Source organism: Tauraco erythrolophus, chromosome 13 (assembly GCF_009769465.1).
Source record: "Tauraco erythrolophus isolate bTauEry1 chromosome 13, bTauEry1.pri, whole genome shotgun sequence".
In the NCBI taxonomy this organism is placed as follows: domain Eukaryota; kingdom Metazoa; phylum Chordata; class Aves; order Musophagiformes; family Musophagidae; genus Tauraco; species Tauraco erythrolophus.
Genome location: NC_141477.1, coordinates 2,125,676 through 2,152,301, shown reverse-complemented (window position 1 = coordinate 2,152,301; position 26,626 = coordinate 2,125,676). Strand labels below are relative to the sequence as shown.

The window sequence follows — 26,626 nt, the reverse complement described above, 5'->3', positions numbered from 1 at the left end:
GGGACAGTCCCTCTGGTAAGACACACCACCTTATTTAACTCTATGATTTAACTCTGGATTTACGTGATTAACACCCATAGTCCGGACTCACCAGTTCCTGAGGAGCAGAAAAGATTTTTCCCCGTTTCCGCTGCCTTTCCCGGTGGCACGCTCTCCTCGAGATTATAAAGTTTTTCCTAACATATAATCTAAATGCTCCCTGCTGTTTGGTCTGTCTCTGCTGACTAATGAGAAGATCTGATCTCTCACCTTATTAAAACGTCCTTTCTGGAAGCTGTAGCCAAGTTTCAGCACTTTTTCCAGGCTGAACGGATTTATTTTTCCTAGGCATTTCTTAGAAATTCTCTCTCAGACATTACCTTGCATCGCTAGCACTCAGTTGTCCATCTTTTCCCTCTAAAAAAATCCAGCATTGTGCAGTAAGAGCACACGATACTTCACCCTGTCCATGCTGTCCTTTTCCATATGCATCTTATTTACATCATTTACATGTATAGCAGACATCCACGAAACACAGTCGGATCCCTCATGGGAAGCCAGCAGCATCACTGGTGCCTTTTACATCTCCAAAGTCAGCTCTTTCTCCGTTCCTTTCTTCTCAGCCCAGGCTGTACCGCCGGGCTGCGGCGCTGGGATGACACACACCGACCTCGACCGGTTCTGCTTCACCTCCCGAACCTTCTCCGCGTTCCCCACTGCGGGGAGAGAAAAACACCAACTTGTATGAGAAATGTTCAGACATGGGCCAATGGATTTAAACCAAAAGAGGGGAGATTTAGATTAGATCTAAGGGAGAACTCCTTCCCTCTGGGGGTGGTGAGGCACTGGTACAGGTTGCCCAGAGAAGCTGTGGCTGCCCCATCCCTGGAGGTGTTCCAGGACAGGTTGGATGAGGCTTTGGGCAACCTGGTGTAGTGGAGGGTGTCCCTGCCCATGGCAGGGGGGTTGGAACTGGATGGTCTTTGAGGTCTCTTCCAACCCAAACCATTCTGTGATTCCTCATGAGTCAACAGGAATGAAGAAATACTGAGAACTATTGAGGTGGCCCTTCGCTCAGTGGGGATGAGCTATTCCACTGCAAGGATCACTTTTCGATTACAAAACAGAAGACAAACATCAGTGTTTGGATGGAAGGAAAAGAAAAAAAAAGTACAATTGAAGCCCTATTTTACACTTTGAAATACACTGCATCAATACAGTCATTCATTTGTCAGTCCTCACCAGCAGCTTTGCAAAACAAAAATTCCTATCAGTGACTACTTTAAAATAGCTTTTCAGGATGCAGGTGTTCTGCCAGAGCACCTATAATTTCATGTTGCCACAGTAAGTGATTTTTTTTGGAAGTACACGCAATCCCCATGGAAGGGTTCCAGCCTCCCTCAACCCTGGCACCAAGGCATGTCGGGAGTTCTGGTGCTCACATTTCCCTGAGAAAAACTGCTTTTTATCACTTTGCTCTGCTTACACTCACGTGTTTCTTCAGGAAGAACATAGTTTAAGCATTTATAATAAACTGTGGATTAAAATAGCTACATCCCCAGCAGATGTCCATGTTATGAATTCACAAAAGCCACACAGTTGTGTCCTTCCATCTACTCTTGCAAACCTGTAGTAAGGTACTTGTGACAGAGAAAGTGCCAGCTATTCTGTGAACAATAAACTAAAAAATTGCTAAACAAAGAGCCATAGAAACTTACAAAGGAAGAAAACATTAGAAATAGAAGGACACAAAAAGATTGAAAGGAAACTTTCTTGCTTCTTAAATATTTTCCCAGCACCTATGTAATAAAGAAATATTCTGTACTTTAATGTGAGACGCAGCCCCTTAACCTATCTCAGCCCGTATTGGGAGGCAACACTATTTTTTGGTATTTTCAACAAATATTGACTCTTTTCAATCATCACTTTTACAGACAGGATTGTGCTAAAAGGTGTCGTGCCAAGTATTGTAAAAACTCAGTGCCCACTTCCCCACTGAACATCTCGTTGCGGTTCAGAGGCTAAAAGGACTCTCTCCTCTGTGTTTTGAAAGATGCACTTTACAGTTTTCATAAGCTGTATGTTGTGTGAGGCTTCATTGATATTAAACTTTTTTTTTTTAAAGGGTGAAAACTAAGCTTTCTGTTATCTGAAAACTGAGCTTGGACTTAAGAAAATGTAAGGTCTTGAGCCACTGATCTTTCTGTAGCAGATATTCAAAACAGTGCTGCTAATGGAGCACTCAAAATACATTTAATATCACTTAGCAAGAAAAAAAAAATCTTAATTTTTGGAAAGCATTTGGACACAAACTTCATGTTTTGAAGTATAATTCGTTTTTATAAGGTTTGAGCTTATGCATTAGCTTCACCATAGGCGGAATGAAGTGCAATTACTGTCACACATCTTAGTGCTTGGTGGAATATGAAGAACAGGACCAGCTTCAAACGCTGGACACGGGAGACAAGAACACTCTGTAAATCCAGGCACCCCCTTGCACACCTAGACTGGGACACATTTCTCACTGCTATGGTTCCCAGCACCGCCACCGGACCCCCAGCAGCTGCCTGGAGACCCTGACTGCCAGCCGTGTGCGGCTTCCTCGCTCGTGATGCTCACCAAGGGAGCCCCACGGTGTCCCCCGGGCTGGGGCGATGCCCCTGCCCCCCCGCCTGCAACACACAGCCCAGGGCTGCCCACCGCTGCCTGCGGCGAGCTGCGGAGTGCAGGAGGCCTCACCTTGGCTGTCTCCCAAATCCCAGCCCTGCAACGGACACGCCGTGGACCTCAGGACATCCTCCCCATCACCTGCTGGACCATCCCACGGGGACGGGGCAGGGCGAGCAGGGGAGGTAGGGAATCACCACCGGCACGCACCGGCGCCCCGGCTTACCGGTGAAGGAGCGGCACAGCTTGGGCTGCGTGCCGGAGTCGCCCCATGCCGAGCAGGAGTCATCCTTCTGTGATTAAGGAAGAAAAGTACTTTAATGCATTTATGAAGATCGCTAGCGAGGCTGTTAATGACACTCCCGCTTCACAAACAAGCCGTTTGCAATCCCCAAGGACTCCCTTTCCATTTGTTTTACTTTTGCCAAGAAAAACAAAAAGAACTGTTGCTAAAAATAGACCAAATAGATGGCGGGAAATATTTACAGATGCTGATTTGTTTCGAGTCGGTGGAAGAGGTCTGAGCTCTCCAGGAGCCGTTTGGCAGATGGGATGGGAAGGAGCAGCCCTGGAGCAGGGAGAATGGAGCTGGGGAGTCCGGGAGGTGAAGCCGGTCCCCAGGACATGGACATTTCTCACCTTGGCTGTTCCCCACCTTGGCTGCAGGCCAAGGAGGCAGATAACGAGCTTGCACTAACGAGCTCCCTGTCCTTTCACTCCAGTGCTAATCTCCACCTTTCAGGAAAAGGGAAAAATAAATACATAAATCAGGTAGCACAATGCCGCCTGAATTGTTCGGTGCTTCTGTAAACCGGGAATAAGTCTCTTACGCAGCTGGGATTTGGCACCTCGGTCTGGAGAGCCGGACTGCCAAAATAACTCTGGACACCTCCCAGCCTGGTTTTCTGTTTTGTTTCGCTTCGTTCTCCTCCCTCCCCTAACGAGGACCGATGCCCTCCATCCCTTGTTCGCGCTTTCATGGACCATTTTAATAACAATGCCTTCCCGGCTCCAGCAGCAGCGCGGCTCCCTGGAAAGCCATTCCCAGGGGCATTTAATGATTCTCCGAGCATGCTCCATGAAAGGGCTCCGACATAATTACCAAAGGCAGTATGTCATTTACGCACATGGCTTACAGGCAGCTCCAAATCAGCTCCTTCTGGGGGAGCCGACTCGCGTTTTGGCAGAAGAAAAGAGGATGAAGTTGCCGGGCTACAGGTGCAGGGATTTGCTGGGTGCTTGGTGGCAAATAAAAGCCATCCTGGGTCTCCGAAACCGCCCTGCCAGGGTTTCGCCACCTTGGATTCCTGCCAAAAATAAGGCAAGCCCAAAATGCAGACAGCGTTCAGAGCACAGCTCCAGGAAGCTGCAGCCTTCAGCTGGAATTTTGTCCTTAGGCAGAGGAAGGCAGGCTTTCTGCTGGAAATAGGTAGTCTTGGAGTTAATCCTCTGGGCTATGATTCAGATCTGAAATCACCTCGTGGTCTTGCCAAAGTTGTTTCTGCCTGGTGTAAATCCTTTAACCTGCACCGTTGGTTCAGGAGGGATGAGGATTGTTCTTTCCTTACTTCTTTTCTCTGTCTTCCCTATTCTTTCTCCAACCTCTCCTTGGCAGGGGCTTCCAATGCAGCCTACGAGTCATCTCTCACTACTCTAAAAGCAAAGGTAGACACCTGAAGTGCAGCAGACCCCTAAGGCACATAAAGCCACCCAGGTTAGAGAGAAAAGGTGATTTCTCCTAGTTGAAGCCTGGTGTTGGCCATGGACCGGTGCCTGTCCTCGTGACGGCACCAGTTTCTCCACACTGACAGTGGAAGGAGATGGATTGTCCGTCAGGCGAGATGAACTTCACTCTCAGCTCCTCTCCAGCCTGTTGGAGCCACGGACCTATAGAAAGATGTTCTTCCATACATACCTTATGTTTGTGGCAACTGATATAGGGGGGAAAGACCAACCAGCACCTCATAAACTATAAGATGAATCTAACTGAGCTACAAGAGCTTCATATTTTAATAGCAAAGGACCAACCAGCTTCACTAAGAAAAATATATATGCAGACATTGGGCAAGCAGAAAAAGCAGTGTTTCTACACCGAATGCCAGGGACTTTTAAATTACTCACTCAGCTGATAACACCTCACGGATTGAACGTATTTCCAAAGCTTTCCTCAAACAGGCTGCCAAAGGAAGGTGTGCCGGAGGGGTTCCGCAGCCCTTTGCTCCAAGTTTGTTTCCCAGTTCCTTGATTTCCAGTTGGGGTTGCAAACACAGTTGTAATGCTTCCATCTCGTGGTGACATGCAGAATAGAAAACTGCGTGGCATGAGAGCGTCTGTTTTTTCTTGCTGACTCAAACCCTGAAAGGCCAAACCTTTCCCTTTGGGACTACAAAAGGTGGAACCATCTGACAATTAGAAAAACCTCGAACGTGAACTACCTATCTTTTTCATTCATCTCTTTTTTAAACAGGAAAACACCATTTGCTTGTCAACGTGGCATGAAACTAAATCTGAGTTGCTTAAATTTTTTTTCCCCAAAAAATTAAAATATTGAGCTACTTTTAAGGGGCTGAAATCTACTTTTTAGCACAGCGTTCCTTCTTTCTGCAGACAAATTCTGCAATCTGTCCTCCTACAGCAAGAAGGAACAGTGTTCACCCACCCTCCCATCTCGTGTTAATATTCCAGGGCTCTTGTAGAACATTATCCCATCACTTTTGAGTACTGCCTTTTTTCTATTTGCAATAAGGCAGCTATTCTAAAACATTAGCAGATAAGCTGCTGATCATACAAAGCATGCCTGGTTTTTCCTTTTGGGTGCAGAGGGATGCTTCTTGGGCTTAAAGTCACCCTTACAGATGTCACTGGAATTGTTTCGCAGTATTTACACCCACTTTGCTTAGACTGGCACAAATCAACGGTGGCTGCTGCAAAAAGGTGTGATTTGCAGCGACAAATGACTGCTGCAGTAGTCACCATCAGATTGGCATCAGGCATAACCCATAGGAGCAGTTGCCCCCCACACACAGGGCATCAGCCACCATCCATGAGTCAATATAGACAGAGTGAATCCTACTGCTTTTGCAATTTTGGCCCCAAAACACTCTGCCCTCTGAAAGGCCAGCTATTTATAATGCTTATAAATAAACATTCCAAGCAACAGGAGGAACGGTGCTAAATTTCCTGCCCAAGGCACTGCGGTACCTGGTGGCAGCAGCAGCGAAGGGGAAGGCGGGAGCACAAGGGTTAACAACAAAACGTCCTTAAAGTACAAAAGGTGCTCGAATTCAGCCCTAGCTTGATGCTGTTCTTTTGAAGTTTAATTATACCAAATGTTCTACAGGAACTTGCCACGTTCTTGCCTATCTATTCGGAATTGTAAGTACCAATCAGCATGTAAGTGATCAAATTAAATCCTTGAAGTCGCTTGGGAGAGCCGGAACACCTTTCTGGGAACTGGGAACGGAGAGGCTGCGGAGCAGCGGCAGTTGGGGCCTTACTGGTTCTCAGTGGGCTCTTCCACGCCTGGCACTCGAACAAAGAAATCGGAGTGGCAGAAAGCCTGTGGCAGTCCCCAGTCCTTGTGCTGTCGTGGAAAACTACTATCTAAATAAAGAAAGATAAATTATTTCTTTTCCAAAGGTCATCCTGCTCTCCTCGGTGATGGAGTCTTGCTGCCCAGATTGGAGACCAGAGTTTGCGCTTGGACACGGCTCTAGCTCAAGCCATCAACACCTAAGATTCAGAGAAGTGGGTGAAATTCAGGGATGGCTCAGCAATTACTGCTGCTGACCTGGGGGGTTGGGAGCAAAATACCAGGTGGGATTAATTGCTTTTCCTTTAGAGCAAGAGTTACAGAGGATGAGAGGAATTGAAAAGACCAAGCCTGCTCCTCATGCACCGTTCCTGGACCATTTCGTCTTTCCAGGGGGAAATGTTGGCCCAGCTTCTCTCACCGATTTCCAAAGAAGTCACCAAAAGTCTTCACCAGCCAGAGACGTTGTATTTACCTCGTTTCTCCTCTAATCCAGAACACGAGCTGACATGGAGCTGTGCCAGCAGTAAATTTGGACTCAAGGCGGTTCTCCCAGGAATCTGGTACGCAACGCTTCCCTCTATTTTACTTTCTTCAAGTCTGCCCAGAACCGTAGCTGCTTTGAAAACCAAAACACTCACCTCCAGAATAAATAGGAAAGCTCACAATAATGCTTCTGTCCTTTCAAAAGCGTTGGGGGGAGGGGGAAAACACTGAACAGTTTCAAATATTTACAGTCCATCTGGAGCGCTGACAATGGGCGTACCGAATTCCTGCTTTCGACGAAATCTCCCAGAAAAGAAAACATGGGAAAAACAGACCTCTGAATCTACAGACTGAAGCCCAATTAATAACATTTGCTCAGTAAATAAGTTTCCTAGCACGGATGGAAGCCTGTGTTGACAAAGCGTGGAACGGTGCTGCACCCAAGATGGCTCATTTGCTTGTCAGGGGTTGGGTTGGGTTTGTTTCTCAGTATTTCCTATTCATTGGAATGCAATTTAGGATTGAGAGATGATTTTTTTTTAAAAAAAAAAAAGGCAACAACATTTGTCTTTAATAGGAAATACCACCAGCAATAAACAGCACTACTCCTAGCCCTTGTGCTACCTGCATGGGGAAAGCAGCCCGTGCATGGTTTCTGCAGGTCCAAGCCTTCCCCGCTCCCTCTTACCTCCTTCCTGGAGCTGGTCGTGTCACCTCCGCTCACTTCCACCCGCAGGCTCTTGTGCCTGAGGATCAGGATCTCCTTGGCGTGCTCCGTGGGCTCGGGCTCTCCGGGAAGGGTGTGCCTGTTGTACGCCGGCCCCTGTGCGTTGCACCAGAGAGACCGCTGATGGAGGTGGGACCTTCACCATCCCTTCACTGGTCCCGGCGTCTTCCAGGGTCCTTCACCCCCCTGTGACCATCCTGCCTAGTCATTGGGATGAACTGACCCCCCCCCAAGTGGGAGAGGTGGGGATGGAGGGGAAGAGCCAAAGAAGGAAGATGGGACTCCAAACTCTGCTTCTTTGTGCAAAATTGCCTGAATGTTCACTGAATGACAAGACTGAGACACATCTCTTAGTTCAGGTGACACACCAACCTAGCAACCACTCTGCTCAAGGTGCCTTCAGCCTCAGTGCCTCTGCCCAGCCCCCCAATACTTTACATCAGCCCCACCTTCTTATATAAATCACAAAACCAACAGGAACCGTAAATCCTGCTTCAAAAGCTGTAAACCAACCAACGTCAAGTCTCCCACTAACACCAGTGGGAGCTGGGATAACTCTGTCGCCACGAGGGGTGAGGCTGGACTTAGGCAGAGTAAGCACAAACAGGATGTATGCCTTCATCTTCATCCTGGTCACCAGTTCTATAGGTTTCCCCCCAGTCACCATCCCCATAGGTTTCCTCCCAGCCTTATCTAGTTGTTTCTCTGGGCTCAGCAAGGGGACAGGAGGGGGTGGCTGATCCCTCCGTGCTGAGCTGCCCACACCAGCCACATCCCCAAGGACTCAGTATTTCGTGTGTAATCCGTAAAACAAAGGCTTAGGTGGATTTTGAAGATAAGGCTCCGTGTATCACCATGTAAACAGCAATTACAACGCACAGTCCTAGGTGCGGTGTAAAAACCTCCGACCGATTATCCATGAGTTATTCTGTAAACAGCAAGTGGCTTCTATGCCATTTAACCAGTTGTACCAGTTTCATGGCAAAACCACCAAGCAGTTTTAAAACCTCTGCAGATTCATTCTCACTCGCAGCTCCCTGACTGTGCTCTCTTCTAGGGGAAAAAACGGAACGTGAGGATAACCCCATCCCTGCTCTGCCCTGTAGGAAACCAGGAGCTGTTGCAACTGCTGGATCTGCTAACCCCATGCCTGAAGATCCATGTGCTCCTCCTTTCCCTCTTCTGGTTCTGGGTACTGACGCCTAAAATACTTGAGGAAATTATAGGCTGACTGGGTGAACCTTTCAAAAGCTGTCATGCTGCAAAACAGAAACGTGCCACTGGCTTGGAAACTGGATCTGGCTTCAACGAGCCAACTATTCTCTGCTCACAAAGAGACATCAGTAGCAATTATGTAAATATTCATAACATCTGCTGTTAGGATCACGGAGATAACTTTTGTTATTGGACATCTAAAATACAGAGCGAGGGAAAAGGTATACCGTTCTCCTTATTCGGTACAGGTTCCTCGCCAATATCTCCTGTATATTTTCCAGGACATCCGGATTCAGAGCATCCTCCAATTTTTTGTCTGTTATGACAGTCCTGTCGCTGTTGCTGCAAAGAAAACCAGCACACCTTACTTTGGGAGCTGCACAGCAGCACAACCAGTGCATCCCCAGAGCCCAGTGCTCGCAGCAGTCCCTTCAGACCCCACCACCAGCAGACACGACCACCAGCTGAGCCTTGCAGATGGAGCTCACCGCAGAAGGGGCATTCAGTATTTGCACCTTTTCTGTGTAACTGGGGGGGGATGCAGGTGAGCTTCCACATACGGGGTCAGAAACGGTGCTCAGCGATGCCAGTAGACCGCTCATCCACCTGATGGTTTTTAACACCCACCTACGAATCTTTAAACAGTGTTTACTGGGCATTTGTCCAAGCTAGGTTGCTCCTATCCCACGGGACAGCCCAGCAGGGAAGAGCAGAGGAGGCAGAGAAAAGCTTTTCACAACTGTTCCCTCTGGTGGGATGGTTGGGAGGAGGGATGGAAAGGGGATGACTGCTGGGGAGCACTTACAGCAAGGATGGGTGAGACGGGGCATGACCCAGCTGCCCTGCCTCTGCCAGCTCAATGGCATGTTTCCGCTCCAGCTTTTCGTAGAGAAGCACGATACTCGATTTTGGCTGGTCGTATTCTCGAAGCAGGATCTTCTGCAGGTATTTGCTGTTGAAATACTCTAATCTGTTTGAGAACAAAACAAGACGTGCTCAGCTTCCTCCCACAACTCCCCAAGCATCTAAACGGACCTGCCCACAGCCCATGACTGCCCCATATTCCATTATATTCCATTACCTTCTTTCCAGAAATCAATGGTCCAAGAGGTCAGTCCCTAATTATTTCTGCACTACAGTACATGAGCTCAGATTTTAAAACTTTGCCAAACACAGTAAGAACTCCCCAAAGCGCCAGACCTATCACAAACTCTAAGTGCTACAGTAGCCCCGAGGGATGCAACAGATTTAAACGCTTCCAGATCCCCTCTTGAGCCACTTCCTCTCACTTTCTGCTCAAATGCAGCACATTTGGGAAAGATCTAGCCAGTATCAAACACTGACACTGAAGTTGGGCTGTTGTTGGCGGTTCACAAACCTGCTCGCAAGGAGCCTGGACATTCCCTTCCCTTCTAGTGGCACTGCCAAGCACTGGCATTCCTAAGAAAATCCCTGCCAGCAGCATTTATCAGAGTCCTTACCATGAAGTTAGTTACATCTATGCCTGCACAGCCAAGGCATTAAACCTGGTAGATTGCTATTGGTATACTTTTTTGTTATTTGTTGCTGTTTTAAAGAAAAACATCTCCTATGTGTACAATCTACCAGAATTTAACGAAAATTGAGCACTTTGCTACAGAGACACATAGAAATTCTCTATAATTTGTCAGTCCACAATAAGCAGTCGCCCCTCCAAGCTCGTATTTGTACTGTTAGTTGTGCACACATGGGGCTGGGGTCCTCAGCTCCTGCAGGGGCAGCACCGTGGCAGGCAGGGACGGGCTGGAGCCACACACGCTGCGTGCCATGCTGGCATTCCCCGCAGATTCCTTTGGACAAGAAAGGACAAACATAATAGGAGAGGAGGAAGGAGTCTCTTAGGGAGAAGTCGAGTGGGTGACCTGCAAGCGGGGAAGCGGTCCAAGAGCCTGGTCTCACCTTGGACAAGGAGAAGCTGCCCCTTTGTCACCTGTGTGGTGCCACACGGATGAACGAGGCTCCGCTTGTTCTTAGGGAATAGAAACCTGCCTCGTTCTTTTCTACACATGTACACAGTTGTATTTTGGCAAATCCTTACTTGTCTTTCCAGTAATACTGTCCCCAGTGTCCAGATATATCTTCAATGCCAGCCAGCAAATGATCCAAGAACTAAACAGAAGAGAGGATTTCGCTGTACACCGGTTGCATGTATTGCATACGTGATGAACCAAGTCAGCAAACACCAAAAGCCTGCAGAGGGCACGGGAGATGCTTTCAGCTCGGTACACGGCGCTGGTAAACAAGCAGAGGGGATGTTGGGCTAATTCCCCATCCAGTCATCCGTGTGCATCCCTCGGTTCCGGAGCACGGTAAGGGGTTTGGCTGCTTGCTTTCAGGTCTGCGTGAGCCAAGAATTATCACTGAGGGAGGTGGATCTGCTCTTTACAGTACGTACAGGATGGCTGATGACTTGCATGTCCTGCATATTGGGCCTTGATGAGCAGGAAATGCTCATATTGAGGTTTTTGAGGACAATTTGTCTCAGGAGATTGGTATCTTCAGGGTATAGATAACGTATAAATGATGCTTCGACTTGAATAATAAATACTGCCTTCCCCCAGACACTTCCCACTGAATGAAAGCATTGGCCATATCATGCCTTATTAAAAAAAAAAAACCACATTATTACTGCTCAAAATCATATTAAAAATCCCAGACAGGTTGATTTTTCCACCTAGAAGTTAAATCTCTGTAATTTCCCAAATTGTTTTCCCTCCTGCTGGCATCTCTGAAACGAGAGAGGTCTTTGCTCTACCACAGGTCAATGCCCTTCCACGCTCAGGTACTGATGTCCCTGGAGCTTTCTCCAGCTCTAATCTTAAAAAAAAATCCTTTTTTGAGGGGTCAGAGACAGAGAAATGTCAGAGTGGTTCACTCAGCCCTGCAGCCTGGTACGGGTTTGGAGTCTCATGTTGCTGTTAGCAGCTGTATGCTCTGAGGACCAGTAAATGACATACCCCCTACAAGCAAGAATGTCCCAACTATCCCGACGGAGAAATGAATTTGAGGAAGAAAGCTGCTTCTGGCTTCTGTGTCTCTGATTTCCAACTACCTGCGTTGTTACCTTCCCTACTTAACTTAATTGTGCATCGCCTTTTGCAGCTCACATTTCCTAATAAACACGTTTCCAGAGATGATTTGCTATTCACACACTAACAAAAGAAGAAAGTGTCCTCTGTTCAGGACAGGAAAAGACTCTTCAGCCTATTGAACTGTTCTGTTAACCTCAGACAAAGCCCAGTAATACAGCCTAATTATGAGGATGCCAAACAGCTTTTATAAGTGTCCTCAGAGCTAATGTCTGCATTTCTTGCTACCCAAAAAGAAGACAAAAGTATTCCTGAAGGAGCCATACTCACAGAAATGTGTCTGGGCATAAACCATTAGATTCAGAAATGTAATTTTTCATTGGGCACAGATTAAAACACAAGCTAGGTGTGCAGAACACTGCTTTCTCAGAGCTGACCCACTCTCTGTAGAAGTCCTCTATAACTAGAAAGGCCAATGTTTGGATGGTGAGAGCAAGGTGAACTAAGCTCCTTCTTTGGGTTATGGACTTAGAATTATAGAACGGTTTGGGTTGGAAGGGACCTCAAAGATCATTCAGTTCCAACCCCCTTGCCATGGGCAGGGACACCCTCCACCACACCAGGTTGCTCAAAGCCTCATCCAACCTGGCCTTGAACACTTCCAGGGTGAGGACACTTCAGTGGTTCCCTCCAAAACAGTGCTAACCTTATCCTTCCTTCTCTAAATTTTTTTGCACAGGTATCCAAAATGATGGTGGTGATGTGACTTGTGAACGTATAGAAGATCCCAATCCTGAAATCAACCAAGTCTCATTTTCTTTCTTTCACTCTTTCCAGAGAAGCAGAAAAGTTGGAGTTAGGTTAGAGTAAAAACTTTTAGGTGAGCGATTATCTTTTTTTATCGTGTTTGTGCACCACCTAATGCAACACCAGCCTGATTGAGTCGGTGGCTGCTATTCCAATGCAAATAATAACCCATGGTTAGGAAGCGCATGTGACTTCAAACCTGGAAAGGGACTGACCTGCAGAAGATTCTGGTAAAACTGCAGATCTGTAGAGTCTCTGGAGACACACCACATTTCAGAAGGACCATATTGCTATCAGCAAAGCATATTGGAAAGCTCTGGCTGTGCATTGATGGATGCATCACTTACCCGAATATGGATCTGCTCTCCCACTGTGGGAGCACTCTCTCTTTTCCTCTTGACAGCCAACAAGTCAACGAGAGGACGGATGGTCATTCCCTGCAGCATAACCACACAAACAGAAATCAGCCCTCCTCTGCATCAAATGTTCTTAGTGGTACCTGCACTGGAACAAATATCACCAGCAAGGGGATGAGCAACAGCTACCTTGTTCCTTGCCAGAACCAGACCTGCTGTTTGAGCTAGTGCCTCATCTGCCCTGTTGTATCAGCAAGATAAAATCTGCAAAGATTCAACAAGACTAGAAACTCTGTTGTCCCAGCCGTAATCCAAACATTTTGTTTGCTCTTGGTAGCAGCCTGTCAACGGGAGCTCACGTACAGGCTTCAGGATGGGGGCAGGCAGAGAGGAGAAACTCTCCTCATCTGGCATCTCAAAGACCACAAAAAGTCAACCAATAATTTCAAGGTCAAGCCTGTGGCTGGCTATTGCCTGTAGCCTACCAGATGGAAAGGAGCTTGAAACGTTCAAAGTTCCAATGCCTGAAACGATGACAGTCCTTGAGACTTCACAGCACGCAGCCTGCACCAGCATTTGTCTGCTAACTCTTTGAGTATTATGTGTCACAGATCATTAGTCCAACGATCTTTGATGGCCAGCCGGTGGCTAAGTTTACTAATCAAAGTATCCACCTGGTGGGAAGGGTCAAGGGAAGAGTTTTAATGTCCTTTAAGCCTCGTGAGAGAACTTCTAAAATGCTGCTGTGATGCGTTTCTTAGCCTGGCTTCGGTATGAAATGACTTTTCTAGGACATGTTTACAGCAAAAATGATGGAGTAGTTGATGTTTATGACTTCTGAATGACACAAATGCTGGCACGGAGGACAGTTGAACACATTTTTAATTGCAGAAACAATTAATGTGTCATTTTAATAGCTAATAGCAATAAAAAATGCATCGCTATTCAGAGTAAATCACATAAGACTCGCAAATTCCGAAACAACAGATATTACAAAAATTAAGTAGAGACTTTGCAATTTGCTCTCTTGCCTTCTTCACTGGATAAATCAGCTGTATTTTTCATTTTGAAGTGACATTTTGGAGCTTTGTGACCAAGACTCCCAAATTTAGAAACATCCACACACCTGAATTCCTTTGGCCCTTCCAGACCTTGGGAACATTATGGGAATCCCACGTGTCATTTCAGGCCAGCAGACCACGATGCACCTGTAGGTCCCCTGTGACTCTCCTCCATCCACCAAGGATAACTCATCTGAGGCACATCCCCAATTGCTGATGGCTCTTACCATGATCACAAAGTTTTTCTAATGCCAACGATCCACTAGCTAACAAGTGTAGGCAGCAAACAAAAAAAAACCCACCACACCTCTTCACAATTATTATATTTGCTAACAATTATGTGGAAGAGGTCAGAGTCCAATAGGTGGAGAGACTGAACTTCAGATGGAAAACGTGGTATTTAATTTTTAAACCACACTGAAAGGCAGAACAATGAGGGCTTTTTGTGACATTCCAGACGAGCCCACAGCTCCTTGGAGGACTTTCTGGTCTATGTGGCGCATATCCAGGCCTGCCTGGGAGTGCTGAGCACTTGACAATTGCTCGGTCAACCTTCTCAAAATTATTAACCAGGCTTGTTGTGGGAAGAGTCTTATGCAACTGAGTTAGGCCAGAAGAGCCAAGTTTCTTGGGTTATGTAATGCAGTGATAGACCCATGTATGGACAAGCCCAACTGCTCACATGTTGGCCGCTGGACTGTGCAGCACGAGGCTTTTCAAACAGCACAGTCAGGATTTCCTAGAAAATTAAATGCATTTGTGCTCCGACATGACTCCTCGATCCCACATCCATTGATGTGGCTGGCAGCAGCTCCACGGACTTCAGAAGCTGTAGGACACATTTGCAAAGCCAGGTTTCTGAAGGTTCATCTTAATAACTGCTTCTGTTATTTTTACCCGTTTTCTGTGCTGAGCTACAGCAATATTTTTCTGGTCCAGCTTTTAACAAAGTTTACCCCCACCCCATTCTCGTGGTAGCCTCAGCTACACCATACTGCAGGCACCTGGAGCTAAGTCTCTCTTTATAGATGCTATGCTCCTGCTGAATGGCTGAAGGTCAAGGGGTCGCCTCACTGACACATACCCATGGGGGACCCTGTTTAACTCTCACCCTTTAGCACGGAGATGACATCACCAGTTACACAAAAGCCCTTTTCCCAGTCCTGGGAAGGATTTTCCGAAGCCTCAGCAGAATGGAGCAGCTGCCTTAGAACAACCTTTGTCTTGAGACTCAAGAGCATCTCCGCATGAGTGGACGTGCCCAGTGACCCTATCTTTTCAATTTCTGACCCACATTTGCATCTTAAAACTTGTCAACCTCTATCTAACTACGGTCCCCCCACCCCTGGCCCCTGCCTTCTCCTTTCAGTCTGAAAACTGTGCCTGTCCCAAAAGCTGCCCCGTGGGACTCGGATTTGAGCCCATCAGCACATCACACTTCTTGACCATTTTTTCAGCTCATGGTGTGGATTAGGTGGGCATGAGGAAGCAGAGGGTCAACCTCAACCCTCTGAAGTGTCCAACATCCACACCTGAGGGGTTCAGGGATACCAAGTGGAAGGAATTTGCTCTCGGGGGGTGATGCTTGGCCATGTGGCCACTCGGCAGCTGTCACTGTGACCCACCATCTCCTTAAAGCCCTGGCAGCTGCTCTGCTCCCTCCATCTGAGGGCAGGAACAGGGCAGACCCAGGTCAGCAGCTCTGCACGGACCTCATGTGCTTGAGAAGAGGAGCTCCTGGGGAGCTCTTCTGGCCAGCATCATCCCCAGACCCCCACCTTGCTCGCTTCAGCCCTAGGGAGACCCAACTGTTAACTTTTTGGGATACAGCATGCCAGGTAAACATCAGCCTGGCTCACTTCGGGACCAGACAACCCCAATTTTTCCACCACATCCTCTTTCAAACGCGACAGCGTTGGCCCGGTGAACCAAGAGGTGCATTTCGGAGAAACCCCGAAGGGAGCCTGTCGGGCAGAGACCAGCGGGACACATCCAAGAGCTCCATCCCGCAGGAGGCTGGAAATGTTTTTACCACTAGATGTCAGAGCGAGGCCGGGAGCTGCCGCCCGCCCGCCCCGCCGAGCGCGGCCCCGGGACCCCCCGCCACCCTCGGCCCGTGCCCGCGGAGAGAAAAACCTTTCTCCGTCCTGCAGAGCGGTGCTAATGAAGAATCCGTGAAAATTAAAAGCATGTTGAGCAGGGAGGGCGGCCCCAGCCCCCGCTGCAGGGCGGCGCGCCCGGCTCCGCGCCCGGCCAGAAGCGGCGCGTCCCGTCGGGTCTCCGGGAGCGGCTCAGGCCGCAGGTGCTGCGGCAGCTGCTCTGTAGGGACTGGGCTTGGCAAAAAGAGCCGCAGCAGAAATCGGTCTTATAAAAGCAGGAGAAAAGAAAAAGAGAAAAAAAAAGCAGGAAAAAGGGAAAAAAAAGGACAGGAAAAAGGGGAAAAAAAGGACAGGAAAAAGGGGAAAAAAAGGACAGGAAAAAGGGGAAAAAAGGACAGGAAAAAGGGGAAAAAAAGGACAGGAAAAAGGGGAAAAAAAGGACAGGAAAAAGGGGAAAAAAAGGACAGGAAAAAGGGGAAAAAAAGGACAGGAAAAAGGGGAAAAAAAGGACAGGAAAAAGGGGAAAAAAAGGACAGGAAAAAGGGGAAAAAAAAGGACAGGAAAAAGGGGAAAAAAAGGACAGGAAAAAGGGGAAAAAAAGGACAGGAAAAAGGGGAAAAAAAGGACAGGAAAAAGGGAAAAAAAGGACAGGAAAAAGGGAAAAAAAGGACAGGAAAAAGGGAAAAAAAGGACAGGAAAAAGGGAAAAAAAGGCAGGAAAAAGGGAAAAAAAGGCAGGAAAAAGGGAAAAAAAGGCAGGAAAAAGGGAAAAAAAGGCAGGAAAAAGGGAAAAAAAAGGCAGGAAAAAGGGAAAAAAAGGCAGGAAAAGGGAAAAAAGGCAGGAAAAAGGGAAAAAAAGGCAGGAAAAAGGGAAAAAAAGGCAGGAAAAGGGAAAAAAAGGCAGGAAAAAGGGAAAAAAGGCAGGAAAAAGGGAAAAAAGGCAGGAAAAGGGAAAAAAAGGCAGGAAAAAGGGAAAAAAAGGCAGGAAAAGGGAAAAAAAGGCAGGAAAAGGGAAAAAAGGCAGGAAAAAAGGCAGAAGGAGAAGGAAAAAAAATGGAAAAAAAAGTACATTTGTGCTTTAAACAAATAAACCCAGTATCTAAAAGCAACCAGTGCTGCAAGGGTCCACCTCCCTCTCCTACCCTGGCAGGGCAGCGGGGGGTTAACACGGTTACCCCCACTGAAGCTTTCCCACTGGGGAGGAAACAACCCAAGAATCAGGAGGGCAGAAAGAGAAAGTGGGCAGCAACAGGGCTTAGGGATCAGCTATAAAAGAAAAATTAGAAGCAAATAAATCAAACGGGCTATGACTTTTTATTTGCTTCTGGTTTTCCTTGCTTTTATAACAAGTAACACGCCCAATTTTATTTTCCAGTGGAAGAGTTAAAGCAACGCCCTTCCTGCTGCATCATCACAAAATAACGGCAGCTGCTTTGCTGCGTAAACGTGAAAACATCTCAGACATATATACGAAATATTTTGATAACCAACGAAGGACTGTTGTTGCTTCAGCTGTTGGATGCCCCAATAAAACGGAACTCATGCTTGGAAAACGTTAGGCAATCATTACTTCAAAATTAGGTCCCTTTAAATTGTCCCACTTGTGAACTACCAAAACCGAGACAACCAAACCATAAATCTCTTGTAAAACTCTTGCTGCCCACATTCAGAGGGTTTGGAGTATCTCCAGTATCTTCCATCTTCTCACCTTTGGATGAGGAAAACGGACCTTCGCCACTGCACAGCTCAGGTAACATTTCATTTCAGGACAAGGCCTACAATAACAAGTGGTTCCTACTTTGCTCAAGCAGCAAGCTACTTGTAGACATTGATCTCTGTTGGTTTTGCTCTCATATAAACCACATTAAAAGCACTACTTCAGAGAAGAAACCTATCCCAGCAGCGTTCTTCACAAATTTCACCACTGCTACCCCAATACGGATGGACCAGATCAAAGACGGGGCAAATTATCAAAAAAAAATGCTACAGCACGTGTTGTAAGTCAATAACTGCTAGTCAACCTCATGAACCTGTGACATATTCTCACACCTTCTGCCTCTTTCAGTAATAATTTTAAATTTTTACATGCTTAACCACTCAATGGAAGGAAAGTTGTAACGACTGGTCAATCCTTGGATCTGTCTAACTGTTTCGTACTGGTTATTCGTCTGGGAAAAAAAAAAAAGTCATGCTTATCCCTTACATCTGCTGGTGACACTGAGATTGTTCTTACCTGTATGAACACGGTGAAGAGGATGACAACAGTTGTTGCTGCAATGAAGAGCTTCTTTCTGTGAAAGTCAGGAAGCAAGAAAACCAGAGAGAAACAAATGGCTCCTCGGAGACCCCCGTACGCGATAATGAATTGGTCTTTGCTGGTGATGGTGTTCACGTGAAATCTGTTCACAAAGAAAGTCAGCACGAGAACCCCTGAAAAGCAGGAAAGAAGATGGGAGCACATCAAACAAAAAGAAAGCAATTAGGTAAAACTCATCATCTTATGATATATTTTACAGTAAAACATCACTGAACTGGTAAACACCGATCACGAGGAACCGGCCAAGGGCCCAAGGTGGTATATTCCCAATATGCCACTGGAGGAGGGCTTTTCTTCCAGCCTAGTTCAGCAGGTTTGCATTGTCCAGATAAAAATTAACCCCCAACACATTTCTGAGATGGGGGATCACAAACACCATCGCCTGGCCGCAGTTCCGAGGGTCTGTATGACTACAAAACATCAGGCAGCCCATCTTGTGGCAAACTCGTGTTTTTTAACTCACCCTTGTGCTTATCACAGTCCAGCACCTTCAGAAGGATTTTTAGTGAAGGTGTTGTAGTGTCACCCTGATCCCCAGAACGCACCGTTTACCTGGTGACTCGGTGTTAAGCATCAACTAAACACCAAACCAACAGCTATTGGTAACAGGATGCATCAGCACGTTTGCTTTGATGGCAACGACAGTTTTTAGGGCAATTCCACGGTCCTGTGCCAGCTGAAACTTTGACTTGTATAACACTACGGAGCCAGATTCTGAGAAACGAACTAAAATATTAATTGATTTGTTCTAATTGGTGATAACGAACGATCGAGCTGCTTGGATTATAAATGCTCTCGAGGCAAACCATCAGCAACAATTTAGCCACGAGTTACCCTCCAGTTTCCAAAAGTCTCCAAGCAGTAGCTTAGACCAGTAGCCATATTCTGCCTGGGTTAACGTTGTTTCTTCACAAATCTCACTCCCAGATTGCTACTGTGAGAATTTAAGACTACGTAAGGCGGCGACAGAGCAATTGATGTAATTCATAGTCATCTGCAAATATATAAACAGATGGAGAAAAGTACAAAAAGTCAGGCCTTGAATCAGTAGGCTGAGATCTTAACACCAACACGTATGATAAATATCTTATTTCCTGAAGATTAACGGCCATCATCATTGACTTTCACTAGGAATTAGCTGGATCCACATCACTGTTGCTTTTCCGAGGGGTATTTGTAAAAGAAATAAACTCCAAAAACAGCACACTTGTACAAATCAAACACCTTCTCACATGCATACAACTGAAAACATCGGAACTCGGACTGCACATCACAGAGGTTTGAAGAAAAAAAAAAAACAAAACAAACACCACTGGGGATGGTCAGGAATAGGGAACTCAATGGACTGAACCTTCCAACACCTTCCCCATCGCTGGAGCTCTGTGGAGCCGGTGCCCAGCCCAGCAGATGTGAAGTACTTTGGTTTCAAGGTTCTTTGTAACTTAAAAATAAACAAATAAATGAAAGCAAGCATACCTCAGATCACATCTGTGGCCACTGTAAAGCTCAGGCAAGGCTATTTATTTAAAGGAAAAGAAATTACTTGAGCTGATATCCTGGCCTTTGTCTTTATTTAGTCCTTCCTCATAAATTATTATTAGTATTCCCTAAACTAATTCAAGGCCAGTTTGCTCCAAGAAACGATGTACAATTAATCATTTTGAGCAGAACATATTTTCTTCTGGAGAGGTATCTTGAGGAAGAGCAGAAGGAAATCTCCCTAGTGCTTGGATAACAGTAGAACACTAGTGCTGTCATGCAATTCATCTGGTTTGCTTTTGAGATGTTATCTCTTATATCCAAGTCATTCCAGTTCCCAGGCTTCAGCAGAATCATTTCTCATCTCAAATTCTCATCCCAATCCATTTATTGGACTGGGAAGGTCCAATAAAGGACTAGAGTACAGCTTGCTCACTAACCCCAGCACCATCAACTCAAAAGTCCCCAAATTCCTGCAAGCAAACTCTGTGGGTGCCTCCCACTGCTGGATCAGTGCCTTGAGCACATCCAGAGCTTCAGGACAGGTCTGAGCAGGTCAGGGGCTGATCCCAACCACCACCTCCTCCACCCAGGAGTTTTCCAGCCCGGCTTCGCACGGCACCCTGCCCGACTCACCTACAGCTCCCCAGCAAGGCGCTGCAGAGAAGGGACACCCTGTTCAGGATCAGATGTGCAAGACAATTTTCAGCCCTGGTTTGTGTGTTCCCATTTAATTCAAAGAGGATTTTGAGTGGAAAGAGAGTTTTCTTTCCCGGCTGCAGCGCTGAGCCCTTCTCTAATAACGTGCTGCATCATTTGGGAATGCAATCAGAAGAGCTGCGTTTAGAGAGCAAGAGGATTTTCGGTGTGCTTTTGTAACATCCCCGTGCTCCTTACGTCTTGCAATGAAGAACTTTTGAACTCAAAAAAAATTCAAACTCCCTCAGAAGTTCTACTCATTTGAGCAAATAATTTAAGAAAAAAAACCACTTTATCATAATAAAACATTCAAACACACGCACAACTGACTAATAAGCATGTTTCCAAGGGCATTTATGGTGCAGAGTTATTAAAAGAAGCCTTGGCATGTGCTAACGGCTAATAAAACCCATTCTGCTACGTCTTGCTAATCACGGCCCGTCCTATTTAAGCAATTTCTTGAAGTGTCTATCAAACTTGAGCTCACTCCGTTTGACTCAGTGGTTTGTAAACATAAATCCTGTTGAATGCCTGTTTAGCTCGCAAATTCTTTGCCAAAATGTGCGCTCTGTTATATTTGCAGATGTTGTTAATGCATAAAAACACCCGTCAATGAGAAGGCGCTCGCTCAGGAGACAGTAACTGCACGCTGGAAGAGGCAATGGAGAACCAGCCTGTGAGGTTGGCCAAACACTGCCATAGGTTTCCCAGGAAGGCTGTAGAGTCTCCATCCATGGACATAACCAAAAGCCGTCTGGAAGCGGTCCCACCTAGCTGACCCTGCTTAAGCAGGGGGTTGGACCAGATGATCTCAAGAGGTCCCTGCCAACCTCAGCAGCTCTCTGATTCTATGCAACTCTGTCGTTCTCAGTCCTTATCTAAAGCTCTTGAGTAGGAGCAGAAGCATCCTCACCTTTTAGGTGCCAATTCTCATACACCCAGCAGTAAGCTGGGTAGATGCTTTTCTGTAAAGCAGAACAGCATCTCCAGGGACAGCTGTTGGAAGGTTCCTCCAGCTTGCCATTTAAGGATGCTGCTGTACACAAACTTGTTAAGAATCAAATCCCTCAAATCTCGGCAATTCAGAACATGCAGTCAGAGGCCCCGTGGTTTTACACGGCGCTCTGATCCCAAGCCATGTGCTTACATCCTCTAATTGTAAGGATACTGGGAGACTAAGATACACTGAAACAGAAGAGGAGATCACGGTAAGGAAAGGAGGGTCTAAGACAGAGGTATCAATAAAATAGATGTCATGAGAAATCCTACTTAGCCCCAGTGCTATCTCTGGCGAGTGCACAGACTAGAAAATTGCAGTAAGACCCAAGATGTGCTTTTGAGCCAGACATCAGTGATGGAGGAGGAGGGAACAGCAGCTGGAGCATGCTGTCTCAGTCCTTGCATTCACACCTGTGATAACCACATGTACAGAGGGAGCAGGAAAGGATGGTGGTGGGGGCAGGAGCATTCTCTCATTTCATGGAATCGCATTTTTGACTGCCATAAATAAATACATCTGTAATTTCACCATACCTAGTGCTCTCCAAATGAGACAGAAAATGACCGTGAAGCAAATGTACGGCCAGTTCCACTCATGATTTTCTCCGATGGTGGAAACTCCAAGAAAGATGAAGATGAGGGTATCACTAACACTGCTCCACATCTTCATGAAGTATTTGACCGTGGTGTGAGACTTCAGAGAGATGTTGGCCTCCACGTAGCGTTTCATGCCCATGGCACAAGCAATGATGCTGAGAAAATGGAAATGAGACAATAGATTTTTCTTAAGCACACAAAATTGACACATTGTCATTCATAAAAAATACAAGCTTCGTCAAGTCTTAGATATTTGCAGGCATCTCACTGGGTAGGGATTCGCTTCCTACATCAGTCCAATAATATCAGGAGACCCACTAGGACTATATAGGTTGACCAGGCTGCCTGAATCTCTTTTTTAACAGATAAACAACTCACCATCTATTGCATTCATCATAGCCACACAGCAATATCTACAATTAACTACACCCAGCTCTTCCCATCACAACGCACTGTTCTCAGTTCTTTCACTTTGACAAATTCTAGCCACCTGGGCTGAAGAGCTTTGTGCTTAGGAGCCCACATTACCTGTTCTGCCCAGATGAAAGACAGACATTTGAGAGAAGGGAAGACTTGTTTCTCAGCATGAGAAACATGTAAGCAGGACTCCTGTGAGTCTGGTTGATATCTGGTCACCATAGCTCAACCCTGTAGGACTCATAATCCATGTTGTACTCCTTCACCCAAGGGACCAAAGCCAACCTAAAGTTGGAGAAACTCAAGCACACGACGTACCTCACACTGTGTATTTCTAAGCCTGACTGGACTTGCACTGTATGTTACTTGGGCAGAGCTAGGAAGCCATTGACTCCATGCAAGCAAGAGACAACAAAATGCTCAAGCACACTCGTGAGGCTGCACAACGAGGCAAGAAATGCTGTCGCCATCGTCGGTCCATTTGACTTCCTCAGGTATTGCATATCCAAGGTCACTTCGGAAGGATGCAGCACCAATTAAAACTTCTGCCTTGCAATTTTTCATGGATAATTGGTTCTTCAAGTTACAGGGTACATGTGGTTAGCCTAATTCATCAGCTTTCCAAATCAATACATTTTCAGGCCAGCAACTTTAGAAGGTCAAAACAATTGAGCGCTCAAAGAACTGAAGCTCCGTTTTTTATATTTTAACCTGGACAGAAATATGTCGTTCTATATACTGCACCAGCAACTGCAAAACAGCTTTATGTTTTTGAGATCTAATTGCCACTGGTATTTAGTAAGGCCATCCACATGGAGTTTGATTGCATTAAAGAAAAAAATCCTTTCATGAGGGACGTCATAGTAACTCTATAATATAGCACATGCACACAAGCCCACAGAGAAGCAGCTCCTCAGCTTGCAGAAGTGCACCTGGGTCTGGCAGACTGACTTGAAACACCAGCTGTGACCAGGACAAGAGACCCATATAGGTGTAAATCGGTGTTGAGATAAGTGGTGGCCTCCACAGCACGTTATCCATAATGTATCCTTTCAGCTAAGAACTATTCAGAAAACATCCATGCAACCACTGCTTTGGGGTGAAAACGTCACATTTACGCCCAGAATTTCACACGGGAGATTCTTTGCATTATTTGGGCTTTGATGGATTTATTTCAGGAGGATCCCATTGGCCACTGCATTGCTGCTGAGAAAAGCAGAGCGAGGGCCACTTTCCTTCTGACTCATCAGGAGATCACGAGCTCATCTTCACCGCTACAACTCTGCATCTATTGTTGGACCAAGACAAAGGAGTGAGCAAGAACTACATTCATTTCTGCTCTACTTAAAGCACTAAGAAAATCAGCAACAGTATTATGGGAAAACACTTACCAGATGTTGGGTCAGAACAACAAATAAAAAATTATGAGGAAAAAAAAATACTTTTGGGAATGAAGACACACTTCCACCCACTGTGAGTCACTGACTACTGGGCTTTGCACTCAAACAAAAAAAAAACCAACAACAAATGCACATATTTCAATTTCTTTCATTTAAAAATAATTCTTCTTCGGTTTTCCTCATTGCCATGAAAAAGCCATACTTTTTTTGAAGGAGAAACAAATATCTGGGTTTGTCTGAAATTAAAACTAGGTTTCAGGGAAAGGACTTGCCATGAAGGCACAGGGTACGAAAGGTGAGACTCAGGAAAGATCCCATTTTATCCAGCAGCCTGAGACCAAGATCCAAATCCCTTTTTCGTCTAATGTTGTTTGAGTTCACATCTTTCATCTCCCAAGAAAACGTACCAATACTTAAAAATATTCTGAAATTCGTCTTTATAATTTATCCTTTTTAGGCTGACCCACTTTGCATAAAAGTACTGAGCCAGAAAGAGAAACAGGGATTGAACCACAAGCTCAAGAAAAATAAAATAAAAAAATATTCTTCTATTTCTGTATTTGCCTCAATAAATTGTGGGTAAAATACTTCCAACTAGGAACTAAGAGATCCAACAAGTATTTATGAGAAGTGACTTCCAGAGCCATGGTTTGGGAACATTTCTTGGGAAAAGGCTACGAGTTTACACCAGATTCACAGACAGGGAATAAACTTGACCTGTTCTGCCACAGCTTCAAAGATGGACACTGCCACTAGGGCAAGGGAAAAAAAATAAAATTTAAAAAAAATTAAATTAGAAAACATTTCCAGAACTGTTTAGCAGATTGGGTGGCATTCACAGATTTTTTTTTTTTTTTTGACTATAGATTTATTTTTTTTGGGCAATCAAATTATTTTTTCAAAGAAACAAACTGCCAAGATTTGCTTTTTATAATACAGTACTCCCTGGTCACAGGTGAATTAATTGTTTAAAATCAAGATATATAAAAGAGGCATTTATAATTTGGCAATTGTAAGACCAGCAGTGCAGGAATCAGCTGCCTTTGCAATTGTTTTGCTTTAGAAACAATGCATTATTCAAAAGAACAGAAAATGGGTTCCATAATGGGTACAGAAGATTGTCATTGATAGAAGGAGACACCATTAGGACAGAATATTTTCTGCCCCACGATGATTATGCAGCATATTTATTCCACTGTTCTGCCTTACGCTCCTATAAATAGGCTTTCCCTTACCTATTCCCAGAGCTAGAATTGTTTTCGGGAATGCTACGACATCAACCATTCCAGGAAACAAAATCTGCAAGATATAGGAATGGTTTCTATCCAAAGCAGCATCATTAGTTTTAAAATAGATCTCCCAGATACTCCTGTGTCTAGCTGGTGCCTGACTTAATTTTTTTATTCTCTTATCTTCGTTATTATCAGCTTTCCAGCTGTTTACACTGTGGCTATCAGTGCAGCCTAAGAGCACTTCAGAGTCTGTAGGGAAATATAGAATCATAGAATGGTTAGGGCTGGAAGGGACCTTCAAAGGTCATCTAGTCCAACCCCCCTGCAAGGAACAGGGATATCTCCAACTAGATCAGGTTGCTCAGGGCCTCGTCCAACCTGGCCTTGAACGTCTCCAGGGATGGAGCATCCACCACCTCTCTGGGCAACCTGTTCCAGTGTTCTACAACTCTCATGGTAAAAAATTTTTTCCTAATATCCAATATGAAGAAGTTGGTTGCAATCCTCAGCACTGGCTGACTCAGTTTAGGTAGGAGAACCAAACCCAACGGATTTCGGCCCACGGAAACCAGAAAAAACTGAATTTGACTCTGTTTTTCATCTGTCTCTGCTTTCCAAGGCGAGCTTTTTTCAACCATTAGGATTATTATATCTATTTTTTCTCAGCACTTGCTCTGCAAGTGAAACGCACGAGGTAAGCCCAAAGCTCAGTCACCTCGCTTAAAACTGGAGGATCTGGCTCAAAATTAGTCACTCTATTGAAAGACCTACCCAGCAAAAAAAAATAAATTGACTGTATTATCTATAAATTACGATTTGTGAAAGACTGAATTTACAGAAACAAATAGTTTTGCTTTGCTGACCCGAAAAGTTGCATGGGAAGACAGGAGGTGGTGCCTGACACAGGGTGGGACTCAGCAGCAGGACACTGGCAGTCCCCGTCTGCCCTGGCTCGCTGTAACCCTGTTGTACAAAAGCTTCACAGAGTCAACCCTTCAGTGCTCTGAAGTCTTCTTTAGGTTGGGGAGTGACTGTGCTGCAGCAAAACGCACGCAGTTTGGGTCTAGGACCTTTGAAACCTTGATCTCAAGGTTTCAAACGTTGCTGGAGATAGAGAGATGGTGGATGACACCCTCACTCAGGAGACCAGACAAACTGAGGAGCTGTGCCTGAACTTCTTCTGGTGGGACGTGTGAATCTCCAAAGCAGAGGTTTTCGTTAGAGCCCTCTGCTCCCGAACACTAGGAATATTTCCAGGCTTCAGCTCCGTAGGGGATGCACAGCTCCCACCCCAGCACTGGCTTTGCTCTGTCACCCTAAGGTCTGCCTCAGCGCACCTTTGGGGCCACCACCCAAAGCCAGCTGGTGGATAGGGCATGCAGATCAGAAGGAGGGTGCAAGAACGGATGTGCTGCAAAGTCAGACCAAACCTTTCTGGGAAGCTGACTAAATAATCCTCACAGCTTTTCAAGTATTAGTTTTGACTGGGC

The 26,626-nt window shown here is 45.8% G+C and overlaps 1 protein-coding gene across 1 annotated transcript in view; it reads right to left on the bottom strand.

Annotated features, from left to right (window-relative positions):
* Positions 1-558: 558 nt before the first annotated feature.
* Positions 559-26,626, bottom strand: part of LOC104382037 (sodium/hydrogen exchanger 2) — a 29,388-nt gene continuing 3,320 nt past the window's right edge. The window contains exons 4-12 of the mRNA XM_086619691.1: positions 22,025-22,242; positions 18,230-18,426; positions 12,829-12,918; positions 10,684-10,754; positions 9,415-9,576; positions 8,834-8,936; positions 7,353-7,487; positions 2,873-2,939; positions 559-695 (exon numbers count right to left, since the gene is read on the bottom strand). Coding sequence (XP_086475817.1) covers positions 559-695; positions 2,873-2,939; positions 7,353-7,487; positions 8,834-8,936; positions 9,415-9,576; positions 10,684-10,754; positions 12,829-12,918; positions 18,230-18,426; positions 22,025-22,242 — 1,180 coding nt within the window. The remainder of the gene's footprint in view (positions 696-2,872; positions 2,940-7,352; positions 7,488-8,833; positions 8,937-9,414; positions 9,577-10,683; positions 10,755-12,828; positions 12,919-18,229; positions 18,427-22,024; positions 22,243-26,626) is intronic.